This window comes from Pezoporus occidentalis, unplaced genomic scaffold (assembly GCF_034315485.1).
Source record: "Pezoporus occidentalis ecotype Australia unplaced genomic scaffold, CSIRO_AGI_Poc_V1 ctg175, whole genome shotgun sequence".
Classification (NCBI taxonomy): Eukaryota; Metazoa; Chordata; class Aves; order Psittaciformes; family Psittacidae; genus Pezoporus; species Pezoporus occidentalis.
Genome location: NW_026913586.1, coordinates 1,701,992 through 1,722,371, shown reverse-complemented (window position 1 = coordinate 1,722,371; position 20,380 = coordinate 1,701,992). Strand labels below are relative to the sequence as shown.

The window sequence follows — 20,380 nt, the reverse complement described above, 5'->3', positions numbered from 1 at the left end:
TTCCGGGTCAGGGCGGGGGGGAGGTGGAGCGGGCTCGGCCCTGCCCCGGGGCGGTGCCGGCGGCTCCCGGCGGGACGGTGGAGCCGGAGCCGGTGTTATGGCCGGTGGTCGGCGGCTGGTGGAGCCGCGGCGATTGATGCGCTCCGGGCTGGGGCTGATCGTGCTGGGGCACGGCGGCCTGGCGCTGGGAGCCATCGTGCACGGCTCCGTCCTGCGCCATGTGGCCGGCACCAGCCGCGCCGTCACCCCCGCGTACGCGGTGGCCAACGTGGTGTCGGTGGTCTCGGGGCTGCTGGTGAGAGCGGCGGGGCCGGGATGGGGATGGGGATGGGGGGGGGGAGCCGGCCCCGCGGTGAGCGCGGATCTCTTCCTCGTAGAGCATCGCCGCGGGCATCGTCGCCATCCTGGTGTCGCACAACCTGTCCCGGGCAGCGCTGGTGAGTGCGGGGCCGCGGGGGGCAGCAGGCGCGGGACATGACGGGGGGGGGGGGGATCGGGGCTCGGCGCGGCCTCTGTTCCCTCCGCAGCCGCTCCCCTGGACCTTGTCCCCGGCGGCTTCTTCCGCCTCGGCGGCTCAGCCCCGGGCGGGCGGCACGAACACTTCAGCGGGCGGGGAAGGTGCAGCCGGGGTCAGGCATCCCCCCACGGGCTGTGCGCTGCTGGTGGGGGCCGGGTCTGTGCTGGGGCTCCCCAGCCAAGGGAAGGGGCTGCCTGGGAGCGGCAAAGGACGCAGAAGGTGCAAAAGCCTCGTCCGAGCGCAGGGCTGGAGCGTGCAGGATGTTACCTGTGCTCGCTCAGTGCAAACGTCTGAGGGGCTCCCAGCACCCCGTTGCGCTGCAGAGCGGCTGTGGGAAGCTGTGGGGTGTCTGGCCCCATGCAGTGGCAGCGCCGAGCCCCGACATGTCCCCAGCTTGGGTCAGCCCCGGTCTCACCTGTTCTCCTGCTGCCTGCAGCACTGGGCCCTGCTGAGCGTGTCCCTGCTGAACTGCCTCCTGTCCACAGCGTGCAGCGTGGGCCTGGCGCTGGCCATCGCCCTCACCGTCAACAGCCGGGGCACGCACCTCATCACGGGCTGCAACAGCTCTGCGCTGCCTGCTGACGCCCGTGCAGCCATAGCGACCAACGACTGTCCTTTCAACACCACTCGCATCTATGTGAGTCTGCAGGGCCACCACGCACTGCACCCCTACTCCCACCAGTTCTTCCTGCCTCTGCTTCATCTTTGTTTCCTTCTCTTCCCTTTCTTCTTTCTTTTCCTTCACAGAATCACAGAATGGTTTGGGTTGGAAGGGACCTTAAAGCTCATCCAGTTCCAACCCCCTGCCATGGGCAGGGACACCTTCCATTAGACCAGGTTGCTCCAAGCCCTGTCCAGCCTGGCCTTGAACACTGCCAGGGATGGGGCAGCCACAGCTTCTCTGGGCAACCTGTGCCAGGGCCTCAGCACCCTCACAGGGAAAAACTTCTGCCTCAGATCTAACCTGAACTTCCCCTGTTTCAGTTTAAACCCATTATTCCTTGTCCTGTCACTATGATCCCTGATGAAGAGTCCCTCTCCGGCATCCTTATAGGCTCCCTTCATAGGAAAGCTGCTATGAGGTCTCCATGCAGCTTTCCTCTCCAGGCTGAACAGCCCCAGCTTTCTCACTGACTCTCCCGTGTGCAGCCCTCTCTCTGCCACTCTTTCTCTCTCCCTCCTACTCCCTTTCTTTCTCTTTCTTCCCCCCTGCACAGTCTCTGCTCAGCTGCATGGGCCTGGCTGGGTGCAGTGGAGCATGCCAGCCTCCCTGTGGGACCTCCAACCCTCTGCTCCGCAGGACACAGCCCTGGCGCTCTGGTTCCCCTCCATGGTGCTGGCAGCCGCAGAAGCTGTGCTGTCTGGCAGGTGCTGTTTGGTGGCTCTGATCTTCCGGGGCATTGGGCCCTGTTCACACAAGTACACCAAAGAGCAGGTATGCACCATCCGTCTGGATGGGTCTCCCTCCTCTGCCCCATCACTGCTGCCCTTTTGCAGCATTATGAAGGTGCTGGGTTCTATTGGGGCTGTGTTCCCCCATAAGCAGGCAGTCAGCAATGGGAGGGAGGGAATGTCAACTTTGAAACCTCTCCTAGCCAGCCTTGGAGACAAACTAGCACCTTTTCATCTTGGGTAGTTGCAGAGGGACCCTCCTCATCCCTCTGATAGCTAAAACTGTTCTGTCTTGGCTATCCTGAGTGAATCCTATCCCCCCAACCTGACCCAGCTCTTCACACATCCCCTCTTTTTGTTTGGGTTCTTTTCCCTCTCACTAGCTTGCTGGACCAAGCACAGCGAAGGAGGGACCGCCACGCGAGATGCAGCAGCTCCTGCCAGGGCTGGCTGAGTCTTGTACCTAGCTGGAGAAGTGAGTGCAGTGCACCGGCTGTGCCTGGGGTGATGGGAGGGCCCCTGAAATGCCTCTTTCCAAGTACATGCTCCGAATACTGGCCAGAGGTACTGGTGTGATGCCTGGCCCTGCAGCACTCACACATACTCTTTCACTCCCAGGTAGTGCTGAAGGAGTGCTGTGACCCAGTGAGGTGAAGTTGCACCTGCACCGTGCTCCTGCTCCTGTTCTAGGTGTGGGTAGGGTGGGCTGCAGGGGGTGAGGGCTCTGCCTTCCCCACCAGCCCCACCACCCTGCCTGGGACAGACCTGGGTTCCAGACACAAGCTGCCCATGGTCACCAGCCAGCCTTTGCCCAGCAGGTGCTGTGCGCCCCAGACACTGTCCCCTTCTGTCCCCAAGCTGCAGGGCCCTTCAGGGCACACTGAAGGCTCCATCGATCTTTTACACGCGGTGATGGGGGCAGGCAGAGGTGCAACAGGCAGGGTCCTGGTGGCCCTGCTGCACAGCAGGCAGGGTCAGCTCCCTGTACCTGTGCTCAGGTAGAACAAGGAATGGAAGGTGACGAATCCCTTTATTGTGAGCCTCTTGTTTCCCTGAGTAAATAAACTTTTATACTGACTGCTCTAAGTGCTTCCCAGGGGAGATGACTTCTGGGCCCCGATGGAGTGACAATGCAGCTGGGATGTAAGCCCATCTCCATGCTCACCCCCTCACAAGGCACAGGGATGTAGTCAGGTCCCAGTGTGACCATCATGGTGGCAGGTGCATGTTTAGCATAGCTAGGTTCAGGCCGAGACATGCATGTGTACAGGGTTACGGCCCCGTGCAGTGGGAGTTATCTGTGTTCCTGGGCTCTGCATCCCTTGACAAACAGGAGCACAGCAGGGTTAAGAAACTTTTTTATTGAGGGTGGAAGTGGAGGGTGCTGAAAAACAGGACTGAAAGCTGCCATGGTCCAGCTCATTGGAAAGAGAAGTTGGTGCTTGGGAGTCCCCCACACCACTGGCTGAGGAACTTGAGCACATCTTGGCATGCAGGGCTGTGGGATGTCTGCAGAATGAAAGAGGCCTTGGCACTAGCAAGGGGACACTGCCATCACCCCCCACCCAAGGGCACCCCTGGGGGCTGACAGAGCTGCACAAGCAGGGCTGGCCCTGCCCCAGCACTGTAAGTGAGGTTAATCCCCACCCAGCAGCATACAGGGGGGTGCATTAAAAACTGCCCCAGTCAGCGTATCTTCACCCAGCGGGACAATGTTTTATTGTCAGCATGAGAGGCTGAACACCCTGCAGCCTGTCTCCTTGCCCCGTGGGGTGCCTGGCTCACCTTGACAGCCATCACGAACTTGTTCCACGTGTCCTTGTTGGCTTCTCGGCCTGGCCGCTTGAAATCTATCTTGTTTCTTAGCACAGGGTACCCTGGTCATACAGTGACACCTTCAGAAACAGAGACCCACAGCAGACCCCTGCCTTGGGCACCCTTTCCCTCTCTGCCTTGGCCAGCTGGTGAGGGCTGCTCCCACAGGGCAGAGCAGGGGCACAATGCCACCTCTGTCTTTTAGAGACCAGAATGAGGGAATGCCCACTGTGGCAGGGTCAAAGGAACATGAAGGCTGAGCTGTCCTATACCCAAGTGAGTGTACCCAATGACAGCATTCCACCTCCTGAACTTCAGAGCCAGATTGATGGTGGCCCACTTGTGCTGTCCCATTCACTGAACCCAATCTTTAAGTCCTGCACCCCAATCCCTTACTGAAGTGTGCAAATGGTGATGGTACTCACTGGAATAGATGGGTTTTGTGGAGCAAGGGCAAAGCAGGAGAGGAGCTACATGTGTACGTGTGTGTCAGTGCAGGCCAGCCTGGACAGTCTCGTAGGTGATGATGTGCCAGACTGAGCAGTCACAGAATCACAGAAACACAGTATGGTTGAGGTTGGAAGTGATCTCGGGTCTATATATGGTCCAGTGCCCGTGCTTGAGCAGGGCCACCCACAGCCAGTTGTCCAGGACCATGTCAAGATGACTTTCAGCTGTCTCCAAGTATGGAGATGCCACAACCTCTGTGCAATATGTTCCAGTGCTCCATCACCCTCACAGTAAAAAATCCTAGAATCCCAGGTTGGAAGGTCCTCAAGGATCATCTGGTCCAACCTTTGTAGGCAAAGCATGAGCTAGACTAGATGTCCCAGCACCTGTCTGGTCAAATCTTAAGTGCCCAATGTCTGGGGGTCCACCACTTCCCATTATTCCAATGGCTGATTGTTGTGAAAAATTTTCCTTGTGTCCAAGAGGAAAAAATTCCCAACAGTAACTTGTGCCCATCAACCCATGTCTTTTCCATGTAGCTCCTTGTAAAAAGGGAGTCTCTATCTTTGTATCCACCCTTTAAATACTGGAACATGGGGATAAGGTATCCCCTGAGTTTTCTTTTCTCAAGGCTGAACAGACCTAGTTAGCCCTTCTTCACACAGCAGGATCCTTCCATTTCCTCCAGCAGAACAGCTTCCTGCAGCCTCACAGTCCCCCTCCTCCTCTTCCAGCAACTCCCTCCCAGATGCCCCCCTGCAACATGTTCCCACTCCCTGCATGTCACTGTATTCCCTTCCATATGTGCGAGCGGGGCTGGAGCTTACCTGTAAGCACACAAGGCAGGGAGCGCACCCCTGTGTTTGCTGCCACCAGGGAGGCTTCATAGGTATCCCGCTCATCCTGCGGCAGCACCTGCTCCAGCCGCTGGTCCATGGACATAGTGAGCACCCAGTCCCTGACCTCCTCCCGCTTCTCCTCCTGCGGGGCAGAGGAGACACTGCACGCTGTGCCACCATCCAGGTGCTGCACTAGGGAGAGCAGCACACACATACTGTGTATCTATGGGGTGAGTATGTGCATTTATAGTAGGGGGGAGCGTAAGAGTGTGTGTGCATGTGTGTGTGTACTGGGGCTGCATGTGTTTGGGGGGGGCAGAGGGCAGGGGGAGAGCACTGAGTACATTTCCATGTCCTGTAGTGAACGGTTGTCCCAGCCTTGCCTCAGTCCCTGTTCAGAGAGCCATGAAAGCAGCATCACTGTTCATGGGAGCTGAAAAAGGCAGATGACACTCACAGGCACGTGCTGTTGGGCTGGAAGTGGCACTTCAAAGGGAATGTCTGTGTTTTGGAAATCAGAGTTGTCCAGAGAATCCAGGTTCCCATCTTCAATGGCCTGAGAAAGAAGAAGTGGTGGAGCACTAGGCAATGCCATCCTTGGTGTTCACAGTACAATCTGCATCCGGAGGATGGCATTACTGATGCCCCATCTACCAGTGCTGCAGTGACTGAGCCCTCCTGGGAGGTGGCATTTATGGTCACCCTCTGCAGTGTCACAGAATGTGTGCCCCTGAGACACTGTGCTACTCAAACTTGTCAGGTGGTCTCAAAGAAGGGAAAGATGAAATGGGGAGCTTTTTTTATTCTCCCCAGCAGCTGCTGAAAGCACTTGCAAGATTCATTCTGTAAAGTCTGACAGCTTCCTGGGGTTTGGTGTTTTCTGGTGACCAATCTGCTAGTCAGGGAAGGAGCTGACTGGCATGGGGGACTCCTGAGCTTGTATCACAGGGGCTAAAACATTGGGCCATGGCCTCCACCCCTCAGGTAATTTCCTTCCCTTGGAACAACTTGGATGAGATCAACCTGAAAGCTGTAATGGCACCTGCAGCCCTGAAGACTACAGGCCTAAACTGTCAGGGCAACTTACTCCTTGCTGCAGCAGTTAGGGCTGCTCAGGTGCCCTGCATGGCAAGTCCTTCCACAGCTACTGTAGGGGATGTGCACACTGAATGCTGAGCAGCATTCAGGGCTCTCCATCAACACCAGCTCAAACATGTGCTGCCACATTTGAGCCTCAGGAGTACCCTGGCCAGGTTGAGGGTCCATTGTTGTCCAAGGTCCTACAGCCCATTTTAAGTATGATAGCCCTCCCTCCAGCAGACTATACGTACATCTGAGAGGTCCAGGAAATGGTTCAGGAAGATGAACGCCATGTTCTCCCAGTTGACTGCCTAGTACAGAGAGGAACCCAAAGTGAGACCAGGCAGCTTATCTTCACAGCCACAACCATCCTGCCTGAGTGAGGGCTAGAAAGGATGTGGTTCTGTTTGTGCTACAACATCCCACTTGCAGCACAGGTAATAGAGGAAGGCCCTCAATGCACATGTCTGGCTGCTGGTTTACCAGTGCAGGTAAACTGCACAGGTAAAGTTAAGAAAAGGGCAAGATAAGTTGAGAAACCCTGAGTCCTGGGTCCTCCACCTCCTTAGCTGCTCTGGTGGCAGACAGCTCTTACCTTGGCAGCTACCCCAGCTTCATAGAACACTTTGTCTACAGGGAGCAGCTCAGTGTGGCGCAGCAGGGAAATGGACAGCTTGGCAGCCACCGTGTCCTGCAGACACAGAGGACAGTAAAGCTACAGTGTTCAGCACAGAAAAATGAGGTTGGATGAGATCATACTGCCCCAGACTCATGGCAGGGACTTTGCACCCACATATTCCCAATATGCAACAAAGGTTGAAAATGTCGGTCCTGACCCTAAATACCCCGTGTGAACACACAGGAGGACTGTCACCTGAAGATTAAATTCTTCTGCTTTACAGAACCTTGCTATTTTTTACTGGAAGCCACATCCAAACTCCCACATCCCACGTAACAGTGATTCATGGCCCGGGACAGCTGAAGAGCAATGCCTAACCTGGGAAGACCAGATTTTTGTGTGATCCCTAAATTTCTACTGGTGCCTCTGCTCTCACAAGTGATGGAAAGCATATTGATCAATTTCCCTCTGGTTTACATCTCAGCCTCAGTGGCAGGGGGCCGGTGCCACTAGAAGGAGCCTAAACTATCTCCAGTTCCACCTCCTAGTGGGGGGCTCCCAGATGGCAGTAGTCCCATTCTCACGCATCCATAATGTGTAAGTGATCCATGAAGTGGAAAAGTGAATCATGAATAACCCCAAACCTGCACGTGCCCACAGTGCTCTCCACTCAGTGTGGTGATTTGGCAAAGGAACTTCATAAACCTTACCAGCTGCTTCACACCCTGAGCAGCAGAGCGGGTGGCGTAGTAGTGAGAGATCAGCAGCATCGTTTCAAACTCTTCATGTGCTGGAGTGTTTGCCTCACTTGACTTTACTATGTTTTCACACTGAAGAAGAGAAAAGTAGAATGATGAGAACATGAGAGCACAAGGACACTCTTCACCCATTTGAATCCAGGGAGAAGTTGAGAGAGAAGGATCTGAAATATCCAGGGACTAGGAAAGGGGTGGGCCTACAGAGTGCTGAAGGGAGGAGGCTGTGGGAGATAGGGAGAACCAACAGTGCTGCAACAACAGATAGCATTGGAAGCAGAGGTGAGTTTGGATGGACAAGGGAATTTGTTTGTGCTAGAGGTGGGTATTTGTGGGACAGAAACAGAGAAGAGGCAATTACGGGCTCTGGCTGAGGCATTCTGGGACAGGGAAGAAGTAGAAGGCTCTAAGCTTCACTGGGGAGATGAGGAGGACTCTTACTTTGCAGGCTGAGTAGTTCTCTGCTTTCCCCAGATCCCTGCCCACCCAGGCTGCTGAATATGGGTGTAAGACAAAAAGTGGACATGTTGTGATAGGCTCCCATGTAGCAGTGACACAGTGAGCTCCACAAGTGCCGGTGTCCAGACCCACTTCTAGGATTTGGCCTTCAGTGCAGGGTCATCTTCCCTGACTTCTCCTGCCCAGCTATGTCCACTTCACAGGATCTTGTTCTATTGTCCACATTGTCACCTCTTTCCCTTTGTCTTGTGTTCTACAAATACTGCCCATGTCACCTGGTAAAGGGCTGGTTCTTCTTTCTCCCTTGCTAGGAGCCACCAGGATGTTGGAGGTTAACAGGTAATGGTGGCCATGGCTCACACTCACCAGGCTGAAGAGAACATCACGCAGGTCAGCCCAGCTGGAGTAGGCCTCAGCACAATTCATTCCGGGTGCATTCACCATCTCCAGAAAGAGACGCTTGTAAATGTTGAAATTCTGCAACAGAAAGGAGAGAACTCTTGAGGGAGCCCAGTGGGGAGTCTGTGAATGTCTGGAGCTCTGCTCCTGCAACCACAGGCTGAGAGAATGTCAGCTCCTGCAGCAGCACTGCTGAAGATTGCTGGTTGCAAGGGGTGCTGCAGGGCAAAGCAAGGAAACAGGGAAGAATGCTTCCTCCAGCCAGTGCTCTCAGACAAGCAAACATAGTTCCTTTTGGATCTGGTAGTTACAGTCTTCAAAACAAACACAAATACTCAGCTCCTTCCCCGTGGAGAATATGCCAGGAGATTGCCATTAGTCCTCTAGCTGAGGATCTTCTGGGAAGAACACACAGCAGGGTTGAAGTGGCTTACACATGTCGAACACCTGGCAATCCCAGTTCTGGATGGGAAGCCTGACTCACATAGCAGATCAGAGCACGCTCTGGCAACTCACACAGGGATGTCATGCTGTCTTCATTACCTGTGGGTTGGCAGGTGTTCCATGGTGGACATACAGGCTCAAGGCTTTGTCCCAGCTGCTCTCCCGGATGAGGTGGCTTGCATAGAGAGCTACATACTTGTGCAAGATTTTATAGTTCTGGAGAAGATACACAGAAAGCAGTAGGATAAGATTCATCAACTGAACATTTGTCACTCAGTGGGGACAGTTTCAGATGTGGGCACATTCCCATACACCTGAGTCCCAAACGGCAAGACCAGGTAGTCAGAGACAGACTGCACAGCAGACTTGGTTTTGCTTTGGGCCCCCTCTTATCATCCCCCGAGGGCTCACAGAGGCACTCACCTGCTTAGCTGCAACCTCCAGGCACTTTTCCCATTGCTCCTGCTCTGCATACAGATCCAAAGCAGCTATGACATCTATTCCCACCAGCTAGGGATGAAAACAGTCATAAGCTCACTGTGCAGGCAAGGTTTCCTACTCGCATCAAGGCAGGCATCAACCCACCTGGGTCTTTCTGTCACATGCACATAGTCCCTCCCCCTCTATGGTATGGAAGCACAGAGCCAGTACGACCCATTTGGCATGCAGAAACCATGACTCACAAGCACATACAAATTCCTCACCTGTGGGCATATTCAGGCAAAAAACCCCATTGGAAAGGCCTTGAGGATCTGCAGGGCTTTTCCTGACAGATCCTGACATCAATCCCTAGCTTGTGAGACATCCCAAATACTTACTGAATCTACCTTCCCTTGGTTCTTTAAATACTCCTTGTAACGCTGGTCCACATACTCCTCTGACCTACGAGGCAGAAAGAAACTTAATAGGCAGCAAGATTAGTAAGTAAGTGTCTTGCATCAGTGCAGATGCTGGATTCAACTTTGTCTACTCTGGGAAAAGAGGATTTATAGCTGTGCCATGTCTCTCTGGCCTGTTGCTGGGAGCTTAGGTAGAAGTGGGCAAAAAGGGTCTAGCTAACTCTTTGCAATATAATGTGTGAGGAGAGAAAGGGATCACAGGACTTTCAGAAGGAAGTGCATGCATAGGATTATGACAAGGGAAGGGGAGGTAGGGATAGGGATGGGACAAAAGGGGTAACGATTTCCATGGGATGTGTGATGTCAGGATGGTTAAGTGGTTTGGGAAGAGCAGCTGTGGAGAACAGGCCCCCTCAAGCCTGGGAAGGTCACTGTGAGGAGAATTCAGGGAACCTGAGGGCAGCAGGACAGGACAGGACAGGACAAGGTATCATCTGGGGCTGGGAGAGGAAGCAGGAAAAGTATGATTTGAAAAGTTCAGGGCATACCTGGGGTCTAACTCCTTGGCCACATGCTTGGCTTTGCTCCATTCATCCCCTTCAATGAAGGCATCAATAGCTTCTTGGACGAGGTCTAAGCTGAGGTAGAGTTCAGCTGCCTGCAGGGCCAGAGACACTCTCATGGGAGATGAAATCCCCAATGGCACCCTGCAGCCCAGCACACAGCAACAACAGAAAATCTCTTCCCAACAGATAACCTCCCTTCTCTGCTTCCTGCCTCCTCCCAAGACCTATCTCACACTATTCTGGGATTTCATTCCCTCCTTCCTCCTCCTTGAAGACTCTGCTCTGCCTGACTCTGGATAGAGCCATCCACCCATTACCCCAGGATGTGACTTGGCCTCCTTCCCTTGGATAGAGCTCTCCCTTCCTGTGCAAATGCTTCATCAGTAGTCTGGGGGCAGCAGCCATCCCTTACCTCACTGTATTTCTTCATGGCCACCAGCTGAGGAGCCACAGTCCGTGTCACCTGCATGCTCTGTGACCGACCCAAGAACTTAATGGCCAACTCGGCAGCCTGTGAAGAGAAATTGTCAGTAACACAAGTCGTAGAAGCTGTTCAAAAAGGAATGAAGCTGGGAAGAGCTCAGTCCTAGCGAAAAGACTGAAAGTTAGAGGCACTTGAACTACGGGGTAAGGGGAGAAGAAATGACAGCACACTCCAGCAACTCAGAGCAGTGCAGCCCAGCTGTTTTCACACATGGGAAAAGATCAGACAAGGACGTAATTGTTGTTGAAGCCTATAAAAGGAACGAGCAGAAAGTATGAACAAGAACACATCCCAAAGGCTGGTAAACACTGACCATGAGAAGAAGAAAGTGTGCTCATCTAGCCAAGGGCTAAGTTGTAAAGCCCAGCTCTTTGGTGAAGAGATGTGGGCACAAGGATGCTGGCACACTGCTGGAAGTGGTGCCAGAGCAAGGATGTCAGTGTAGTGAAGGATAAGCACACAGTCCTTAATGTCTCAAAAGAATGGTCATAAAGGATTTCAAACCCTGCAGTCACTGGAGCCTGCAGATCCTCTGTTGTGCCCTGGAGTGACTGAGTTATCTCTGGGATGCACTAGAGATTGCGGGAGACAACAGAGCAGATGAAGGGAACCATAGCTCCTAACTGTACCTTCAGCAAGCACTTTTCCATCAGGGCACTGTTGCTGGGATCCCGCACCTTCAGATAGCAGTCCACTGCCCTGGCATGTTCCCCAGCCTGCTCCCACTCCCGTGCCTGATCCAGCAGCCCTTCTGTTCCACTGTAGGGAGGAATGCAGACTGTGAGAAAGATTGGGATGCTGTCACAGAGATCCTGTACACAGTGTGTAGGGCATGGGCTGGAAGGTGCACAGCAGAGGTAAGCCAGGGACCTCAGAGGGAGCTGAGCATGTGACAAGGAATGTATACAGCCAAGGCAGAGCAGAGACTTGATTAAGGACCCTGGGGAGATGCATTTGCAGTACAGGAGACCTTGGAGATCTGTAAGTGGTAAAAAGACATCCAAGGAAAACCCTGGATGGCAAGAATAAGTCTGGAGTCTCCCAGAGCAGGGAGGAAAGATGTTAGGAAACTTATGCAGCAAGAAGTGGGTCCTCAAGAAGGAAACAAAGGGATGTCAGGGATCCCATCAGGCTATGTCAGAACTCCCTGTTCCCTGTAGCCTGACCACAGCATTCCTTACTTGGAGCCCTTCTTGACAGCCTCCCTGCTGCATTCTTCCTGTAACTCTTCTAGCAGACTAGGCACGTATTCCTTGCAGATCCTCAGGGCCTTGCTCCACATGCCAGCCTCCTGCATAAGCAGAACATGGAGGAGAAATTTTCACCAGTTCACCAGGATCCCCCACTCCTAGCATCACATAACACATCTAGCCTCTTGTATCATCTTGCCAGAGGACCCACTGGAAGAAACAACCACAGCAGCACAACCCAATCCTTTTCTCCCCCAGAATGACACCTATGCCTATCCATTCACCCAAGCTACCTCAGAGGAAAGTGCTCATCCACCCTAGCTATCTCTGCGGAATGGGCACTTAGTCTCCAAATGCATGTATTTGTGCTACCTCTGAGGGCCATCCATGTTCTGGCAGGATACTTCCTCCCAGAGCTAAGCTGTGTTGTGAAATGTCTATTTCTAAGAATAGGTCAGAATTAAGTTCTACTAGGAACCACTGAAATGGTTTCTCTTTGGCTACTAAGCTGGCAGGGAGAGGTGAGAGATGGATTTCACTCCTCCATCCAAATTGGGTTTTTGTCAAGCAAGGAAGGTAATAATGTTGCTGCAGACTGTGCTCACCTTGTAGTACTTTACAGCCAGCTCAGGTCTCTGTGCTCGCAGGAGGAAGGCCTCTGCTTTCTGGAACTCTCCCTGCTCAAAAGCAAAACGTGCCTGTCCTACAAGCACATCAGCCACACTGTCTGGGTCATAAGCCTCAGCCACACGCTGTGCAGCATCCCAGTTCTGGTTATGCACAAACCTAGGGAAACAACATGAGATGAAACAAGACAGATGGCAAGGAGCAGCCCAATGCTAGAGAAGCAATCAGGCTGGTATCATACAATGAGAGGAGATGCAGCAGGCCAGGATGGGGAACGATACATACATCAGCACTGCCTCCTTGGGTTTACCAGCTTTAATAAATTCTGTTTCAGCCTCTTCAAATTTGCCCTAGGAGAGAGGAAGGAATTTATTTGCATACCTTCCTGTCCTGATACCATCGCATGACCTCCTCTACTCACCATGCGGCAGAGAGGATTTATGAAACAAAGATATGTGTGGAAGCTGGGGGGCTGTAATTGTGGAGCCTTTTGGGTAAGCAGTGACTGCAGCCATAAAGATGCCTGCTGCAGCAGCCCTTAAGGACAACTGTTCAATTACCTGAGTGACCACAGAACTCCCACCTATTCCAGAGGATAAAATTACCTCATCTTCTAGGAACATGGCATATTTTAAGTGGATTTCAGGCATCTTCTGCTTCATGGAGAGGCGGGCGAGTTCAAAAGCAAATTCAAAGACCCTGCAATGAAAGAGAAAATGGGGTGACAGCAGGGCTTTGTGGTGTGAGTGCTTACCTTCATCAACAGCAAAACAACAGCAAGACATCAAGTAGAGCACAAGACAGTGGGAAAGGAGAGAGGGGAATGCAAATGGTCCCAAATAAATAGGCAATGCCAATTCCTCTAGAGAATGGGAGCATTTAGAGCCCCCACTAAGGAAATTCAGCTCCTTCACACTTGCTATTCAAGACAGAGATCTTTGGTTCAAACCTGAGGGAAGGTCAAAAGACTCCCCCAGCGCCTAGCAGTGTGGGAGAGCTGGGGAAGAGCAGCAGGGAATGGCAGTGCAGTTGGATGGCTGGCCAGGTGCAGAGTGGGGAGACAACTCTTCTGGCAAGCAGTTACTTGAGTACAGTGACATGAGGAAAACCTCCTCCTGTGTGCAGCAGCTCTCTCAAGGCCCCCCTGCTGAGGTTAAAGGGTAGATAAACTCCTTTTGCCTGCCCAGCTCTGACTTGACACTTGAGAGACTAACAGGTGGACAGAGAGTGGAATGCGTCAATGAAAGGGAACATCTGTGTGAAGTATGGCTAACCTGCAGCTACCATGTACATACAGTTATCTTCTGCCACCCCTTTTTTCTCAGGTCAGGCAGATGGGAGAGAGGTGCTAGGCTGATGGACCTCCTTACCCACTGTTTACTGCATAATCAATGGCCATCTCCAGAAGTCCGAATTTACTGAGGAGTTTCACAGCTGCCTCTCCACCCAGGCTCTTTGCCCACATATAGGCCACTTGCTTATAGGAGTTTGCTCCTCCATGTGCCTTGGCCACCTGTTCAAAGCAAAGAAAGCAGAAGAGCTTAACGCATCCATTTTGTCTTCAGTGGGACAAGCCAGGACTCCCCTCTCACATGATGTCTGTCATCATGAGGAGCACCAAAAACACCTGATCTCTGCCGAGGAACCTGCCTGTAGCCACCACTGAACACGGGAGAGTGAGACAAAGGCTTATATGGCAGAGTAGAAAAGACACTACTGCCTCCTCAGCACGGCCCACTCTACTGTTAGGTCAGCAGAAGTGACCCCTGGAAATCTGTGTCCACACTGAAGGGGAGCAGTGTTTGAGCAGGGGCTATGGGCAGAGCAATACCTCTGAGATGCAACATGGTGCAGTGGTTAGCAGCAGAGCAGCAACTGGAGGAAAGCAGTCCTGCAGAGCTGCTAGGGGTCAAGCCCTACTTTTGGGGTGCAATGCTGCAAAGCAGCAGGCACAAGGGCCTCCAGTGCTGTGTCACTTGCTGAGGCTAGGCAGTGTATGCCAAGTCTTCAAATTTTGCAGTCAATAGAGACAGAGCAGTTCCTACCAGGATCCTGCAGTCAAAGCCTGATCCCTTACAGTGGGATAGCGGTGAAATGATTGTTACCCTGTAAGCTTCTTCCCACATGTCATTCACTCTGTACATGTTTACTGTGGCCTTCCAGTCCTTAGCTTCTAGGTAGTGGTACTCAGCCTCCTGTAAGCGTCCCTCTGCCTCCAACTCCTGCAATTAGAGACAATGAGTCAGGGACACTTTTGTTCCTGCTTGGCCTAATTTATCCCCTACCATGAGAAGCACTCACCTTGCCGAGGTGCAAGTGGGTGTCACTGAGTAAGTTTTTGTGGTACTTGGCTACTAGGCAAACCATCTCATGATACATCTTACAATTCTTGTACATGGCAATGGCCAAATCAGGTTCATTCACAGTGATATACAGCCTGCAAACACAAACATATTCAATAGCTCAGTGAGGACATGACCACTCTCTGCAGTTTCTGGATCCTATGCAGCTGGAGCCAGGTCCTGGGCACACTGCTAAGAGGCAAGACTGGTGTGCTGCATGACTGTTGTGGGCTACAAGGCTTAACATTGCTTAGATAGAACCCTTCTGTTTGCCACCATCAGCTGTAACAGGGCAAAGTTATTCCCTCTGTTTGTACTTGTCACCCTGAGCTCTAACTTGGAGGGAACCTCTGGGCTTCTGTGATCTGTTCTCATCTTGGCCTCCAGCATGAGGCTGCCAGTCCTGTTGGGATGATAACGTGGCAATGTCAGCTCAGCTGACTTTTGGCCACTCCAAAGATTAAACCGAATGTGATCTCACCGGCTCCCTTTCATGTGTGGGCATCCTTGAGATCAGGTACCATGGCATCAGATATACACCTGTGTTTGTCCCTGTACCTACTAACCTTACTGTGTTGTTATTAATCTAGAAATGACAACATTAGTAACCTGGATGGGAAACACTACACTTTTCATATCTTATCCTCAGCTGACCATGACAGATCAGATGCAGCACTCTGCAGTGGGAAAAAGCCTTGCCATGTTTATTCTGCTACATGAGACAGCTGCACCTGACCCAAATCTCCTTTCTGTCATCGTGGGCAAAGATACATTAAGAGTCAGTGACTTCTTTCCTTTGAACTATGAAATACCAATTCTAGGTCTTCACATGCAGAGAAAGTACCTCTGACCTTTCCAAACCCCAATTCCAAACTCTGCTCCTGCCATGAGTACTCTACTCACTTCAGCCATTTTTTTCAGGGCTCAGTCTTGGACTAGTACCAAGGAAGATGCTCACCTCTCTGCTTCTTTGTACTTGCCCTGCTTCTCCATCTCCTGGGCCTGGGTTATATAGAGCACAGACACATCTTCCTGACTCATACACTTGACTGCCAGCTGCCAAAAGGAACACACATGGGAGAAACTACAGCACATTGCACAGCAATTTCTTCATACATGGTGGCAAAGAAGAAGGGAGAAACCAATTTCCTTCCCATTACAAACAGCTATGCTCTGCAGAGAATGCGTAGTTGTTTGTCACTGTGATCAAACCACACAGGACTGACCCCCTTGGAGAGGGCTTTTGGTGTCACAGATGCATGCACATGAGGCTGCTGAAGTAAGGAACGCACATGCAGGACGTGAATACCAGGAACTGATTTCCTGGTGACTACTGAATGGCCCCGCATTCATCCTTTGGGAAGAGTGCTTGTTGATCAGGTGTTGGTGCACAAGGCACTACTACCTCCCAAAGAAAGGCATTTCACTAAGTGGGGTGAGATCACCAGAAGCTTTCACTTCTGACTTTACCTTGTGAGCCTGTTCCCAGAGCCCAGCCTGTGTGTACATGTCAATGGCATCCTTGGTCTGATCTCCTTTGATGTACAGCTCCTCTGCAACCTGCAGGGAAATGATCATACTCAGCAGTCCTAAGTGACACACAGAGCATCAGCAATTGTGGTCTGTGGCCTCACCTGATACTCCTGTAAAGCTGCATAGTGCTGGGCAATTTTGGGGTAATATTTGGCTGCTGTCTGTTTGTCCTGCAAGTCCAAAATGTAGATGGCCTTCTTCCACTGCCTGGCTCCCAAGGCTGCTTCAATAGCCTTAATTGAGCACCTAGCATTAAAAACATAACTCTTTACAGCCAGCAGCCATCTCTTCCAGGTGAGTTAAGCCAAGGAGACACAAGTGGTCTGCTGCTTAATTCTTCTCCCTGGATTAGAGCAGCAAAAAGGATCTGAGTAACTTGCAAAGCTAAGGGCAGGGAAGAGTAATCAGGGCTGAAAGACCTTGGGAGAGATGCAGGAAAGTATCCATAGTGTCATAAGGGCCAGCAGAGACTGCAAATAAGCACCAGGGGCATTGGCAAAGCGGGGTTGAGGGGCTTACTCAAGCAAAACCTTCTGCTGATTTAGGCAGATCCTATCAAATTCATAACATGCTTCTGGTTATACATCCATCACCTGCCCCCACCTGGCTTCAATATAATGGTTAATAGCAGCATCCAGCTGTTTCTGCTGCACCAGATGGTCTCCCCAGGCCTCCTCCAGCTTCACAACTTCTCCAGGAAACGCCAGGCGAGCCAGCTCCACTGCTGTAAGGGAACATGAGAGCTGTGGTGCTGAATCCAGCAAGGAAGCAGAGCTGTGACGCAAACATGGAGCTTGGATGGGGCACAGTGGGAGGGGATTGGTGATTGTCTAATCCACTCCAGCTCCAACAGGCTACTCAGCAATCTGGACCCTGTGGAGAACTGGAACAGACCCATGCTGGTGCTGTCAGCATGATCTAGGCCTTGGGAACAGGATGCTGTTCTGGGACTCTGTGTGTGTGCAGGTACAACTATGTGAAAATACATACATTGAATAAGATGATATATGGAAACTTCAGAGAATCTAGGCATCTCTGGGCTCCAGGGCAATAGTTTATGTTGATCAGGCCAGAGTACCTAGGCTCCTGCTGGGGATGGATGGCAGGAGGGACATATTTAGCACAGTACCTTTCAGGAAAGCACTGCCCTTGCAATAGCACTCCAGAGCCTTCCGTGAGTTCCCAACCTTCTCGAGCAGGTCTCCAGCCTAATGACAAATACAAGCTGACAGTTTCCAGAGCCACTATCTCCCCACACCATCATGTACCCTACCAGTCCCATGTACAGAGTTTGTCAGTCCTGTCATACAGACCTCTCCATTAGCTATGCCTTTCCTACTAACCAAGAACATGATGGTAAAGGGAACTTGTAGGAAAAACTGCATGTGCTGAGAATACTGTCCTCTCTGCTGATCGAAATACCCAAAGGGTTTTTCTGGGGCACCATCTTCTAATAAGATAAAAGTTTTTGAGTCAAACTGCCTTCTCTGCACAGGGGCTGGTGCAGCAACAGCCTCCCTGTGATGCTGGCCCGTAGGAGCTCCACTATGCAGATGATTGTAGTGGAGCTGTCGGCATGAGTAGTGAAGGGGAAAGCTCAATCTCTTGCAGCAGTTTTTACCCCGTAGGAAAAGGGTGGTGGCCAACAGGGTGGTGGCCAACAGGGTGAGGTGAAGCTCAAAGCTTGTAGAATTTAGAATATAATACAAGAAAGGCCATTCTGGCAGACCAAAGATTCATTCTCCTCAGTATTTGAATGGTGGTGAAAGCACATGTCTAGAGAAAGACTGTAAGAACAGAGCAAGTGTACACCAGCCCTTCCTCAATTATATCTATCCATCTCTGACAATCTGTATTGTAGAAGCTTCCTGAGTTTGTGTCATGATGTCCTCACATCATCATATTTCATGGCTTTTGACAGATCCTACCTCCATATGGCAGCATTTTGTTCCACAGTTATTCTTTCAGCTGAAGGCTTAAGAAAAGGTAACAAGTTTGAAAAAGCACAAAATTCTCTTGGGTCAAATGAAATGGTCAGAAAATTCCCAAGGTAAAATGAGACTGGAGAAATGTAGTTTAAGCAGGGCACATAAAATAGGCCAACAAAAAGAACTGTTTTGTTTGGGTTTTTTTCACACAGCACATAACTGAACTGGGTAACTCATAGACAACACTGTACAAAAAGTATAGATGGTTCAAACAGTAATTTAACAAGCTCACAAAAGTAAAATTTATCAAAAGCTCTTACACATAACCCCAAACTTGTTCAGGTACACTGCAGTCTGCAAACTGATGGAAACCATGAAAGTACGCTAGGGGAAGCACCACCCTGTGTTTGCCTGCCCTGTTCTTCATTTTTCTTCCTTAAGCATCTGCAAGAGGCCTCTCTTAGCCAGGATACCAACCTGTATATTGGTCAGACTCAGCACTGCTTCCTTACATTAACATGACTATGTGCTGTGTGAAAAACATCCTTCTGTTTTAAATGTCACCTAATGTGACAGATTAAAAAATGGTTACCCATTTTTTGTGTTATTAGACACAGAGAATAATCGCTTCTAATCTCTGTGATATTCAGGGTCAGACTGTCTCATAACCCTCTCTGCTCTTCTTCCTTAGCTTTTCCATTTAGACTATCCCATTTTCCCAAGGGCCTCCCTGACTATTACTGAACTCAGCTGATGTTGCCAATGAGTTGCGATCTTCTTCCCAGCTAGTTCTAGACCTCACCCATATATATATCTAATGGATGCAGTTAGGATTTCCTCACAGTTATCAACACAATTACCTCCGCTACTCTCACAGATGCAGAGGACAGGGTAAGAGCTTTGATAACACTAAGAAGAAAGCCCAGTGAGGTGGACCACTCACCTGTTCATACAGCTCCCCTCTGATCAGTGCCATGGAGACCCTATTGATGATATCCCCATTGGTCAGGAGCTCATCCCTGCTCATGGCCAGCCGTGCTGCTTTGGCTGGCAGCCCTGCCCGCAGGTATAAGCTGATGGCTGCCAGGTAGTCTCCCTGTCCCTCTTGGACCTCCCCAGCCTTCTCTTCCTGCTGGGTATCCAGTAGCCACTGGTAGTAATCCCGACGCAGCTTATCCAGCATTGGGTGTCCCTGTTGAGAAATGCAGCATTGGTTGACGTGTGCAAGGCAAGATGTCTTGCTCACCCTGCAGGCTCTTAACAGCTAGCTGATGGCACCAGACCTCTTGCTGCCCAGTTAGCATAAACCACAACGACAACCCTGTGGTTATTCACCTTTGTGCATCACCTTTCTTTTTCAAAGCCCCAGACACTCCTAAACCAATTTCAGTAGCTTTTTTTCCTCACTATTCACCAAGGTCCATACTTACAACAGTGCAACTTTCCCTTCTGCTTGGAGCCTCTCCAAGCAGAAGTGAGGCCCTGATAGGGCAGGCAGAGAGAACTCAGACCTCAAATGGACTCCCAACCAGAAGACTTAAGTTCAGCTATATTCCATACCTTGGCCTCAGCAACCACAATGCATTCATCCCACATGTGCAGCTCCTGGTACATGTCCATGGCCTCCTCTGTGGCATTCTGTGTCAGAGAGTAAAGTGTCAACTTGGAGGCTCTATTTAGCAGGCACATTGCCATTGAGCTCTCATAAAGGGCAGGGTCAGGTGTGCAGAGAACACTTGAAAATGTGTACCATCTCCTTTACAAGCATATACATCCTCCCTTACCCTTTTCATGCACCTCAGGGCAATCCTATACCTTGGAACAAGAGGTACCTCCTTCCGTTTCAAGGAAAAAAACTCTTCTCCCAGGAATAAACAATCTCTTCCTTTTGTCTTTCACACCAGGGCACAAATCTCCCTGCCCAGAAATAAGTGATGCCTTTTCTTCTCCTTGTTTCTTTTACTCACTTGCTCCAGGAAGATCATCTCTGCCAGCTTGTAGTTCTTGTCTAGCATGGCCAAGCGGGCTCGCACCAGATAATGGTCTGTACCATCCCCACCCTGCAGACAACATCAATTAGCTTACTCAGTTTGCTGAGTGAA

General features: G+C 51.3%; 2 protein-coding genes across 4 annotated transcripts in view; one reads left to right on the top strand and one right to left on the bottom strand.

Moving 5' to 3' along the window:
- The first annotated feature begins 39 nt into the window (after positions 1-39).
- Positions 40-8,364, top strand: KRTCAP3 (keratinocyte associated protein 3). 3 transcript variants are annotated; one of them, XM_062614417.1, is made up of 6 exons: positions 40-295; positions 378-437; positions 954-1,154; positions 1,818-1,952; positions 2,293-2,384; positions 8,238-8,364. In XM_062614417.1, the coding sequence occupies exons 1-5, from the start codon at positions 98-100 to the stop codon at positions 2,374-2,376; spliced, it is 678 nt and encodes a 225-aa protein (XP_062470401.1). In that variant the 5' UTR covers positions 40-97; the 3' UTR covers positions 2,377-2,384; positions 8,238-8,364. The 3 variants fall into 3 exon arrangements, with proteins under 3 accessions (XP_062470401.1, XP_062470402.1, XP_062470400.1); XM_062614416.1 differs by lacking the exon at positions 8,238-8,364 and adding an exon at positions 2,528-2,995 and having other exon boundaries at positions 41-295; XM_062614418.1 differs by lacking the exons at positions 1,818-1,952; positions 2,293-2,384; positions 8,238-8,364 and adding an exon at positions 1,265-1,811.
- IFT172 (intraflagellar transport 172) overlaps positions 3,256-20,380 on the bottom strand; it is a 34,341-nt gene continuing 17,216 nt past the window's right edge. Inside the window, exons 20-48 of the mRNA XM_062614402.1 lie at positions 20,246-20,338; positions 19,839-19,916; positions 19,222-19,470; positions 17,480-17,558; positions 16,954-17,074; positions 16,452-16,596; positions 16,288-16,377; positions 15,776-15,873; positions 14,777-14,912; positions 14,581-14,697; positions 13,846-13,988; positions 13,081-13,174; positions 12,761-12,825; positions 12,454-12,634; positions 11,840-11,949; positions 11,288-11,417; positions 10,587-10,685; positions 10,157-10,266; positions 9,588-9,651; positions 9,193-9,279; positions 8,869-8,985; positions 8,293-8,403; positions 7,423-7,542; positions 6,689-6,784; positions 6,345-6,404; positions 5,471-5,569; positions 5,002-5,155; positions 3,695-3,786; positions 3,256-3,418 (exon numbers count right to left, since the gene is read on the bottom strand). Of these exons, the coding sequence (XP_062470386.1) occupies positions 3,329-3,418; positions 3,695-3,786; positions 5,002-5,155; positions 5,471-5,569; positions 6,345-6,404; positions 6,689-6,784; positions 7,423-7,542; positions 8,293-8,403; positions 8,869-8,985; positions 9,193-9,279; positions 9,588-9,651; positions 10,157-10,266; positions 10,587-10,685; positions 11,288-11,417; positions 11,840-11,949; positions 12,454-12,634; positions 12,761-12,825; positions 13,081-13,174; positions 13,846-13,988; positions 14,581-14,697; positions 14,777-14,912; positions 15,776-15,873; positions 16,288-16,377; positions 16,452-16,596; positions 16,954-17,074; positions 17,480-17,558; positions 19,222-19,470; positions 19,839-19,916; positions 20,246-20,338 (3,228 nt within the window). The 3' untranslated portion in view covers positions 3,256-3,328. The remainder of the gene's footprint in view (positions 3,419-3,694; positions 3,787-5,001; positions 5,156-5,470; positions 5,570-6,344; positions 6,405-6,688; positions 6,785-7,422; positions 7,543-8,292; positions 8,404-8,868; positions 8,986-9,192; positions 9,280-9,587; positions 9,652-10,156; positions 10,267-10,586; positions 10,686-11,287; positions 11,418-11,839; positions 11,950-12,453; positions 12,635-12,760; positions 12,826-13,080; positions 13,175-13,845; positions 13,989-14,580; positions 14,698-14,776; positions 14,913-15,775; positions 15,874-16,287; positions 16,378-16,451; positions 16,597-16,953; positions 17,075-17,479; positions 17,559-19,221; positions 19,471-19,838; positions 19,917-20,245; positions 20,339-20,380) is intronic.

Excerpts from the sequence above, each read along its gene's own strand:
- KRTCAP3 (XM_062614417.1), top strand. The coding sequence starts at position 98 with ATGGCCGGTGGTCGGCGGCTGGTGGAGCCGCGGCGATTGATGCGCTCC. Across the intron at positions 438-953 it reads ACCTGTCCCGGGCAGCGCTG|CACTGGGCCCTGCTGAGCGT; the intron begins GTGAGTGCGGGG and ends TGCTGCCTGCAG. Across the intron at positions 1,155-1,817 it reads TCAACACCACTCGCATCTAT|GACACAGCCCTGGCGCTCTG; the intron begins GTGAGTCTGCAG and ends TCTGCTCCGCAG.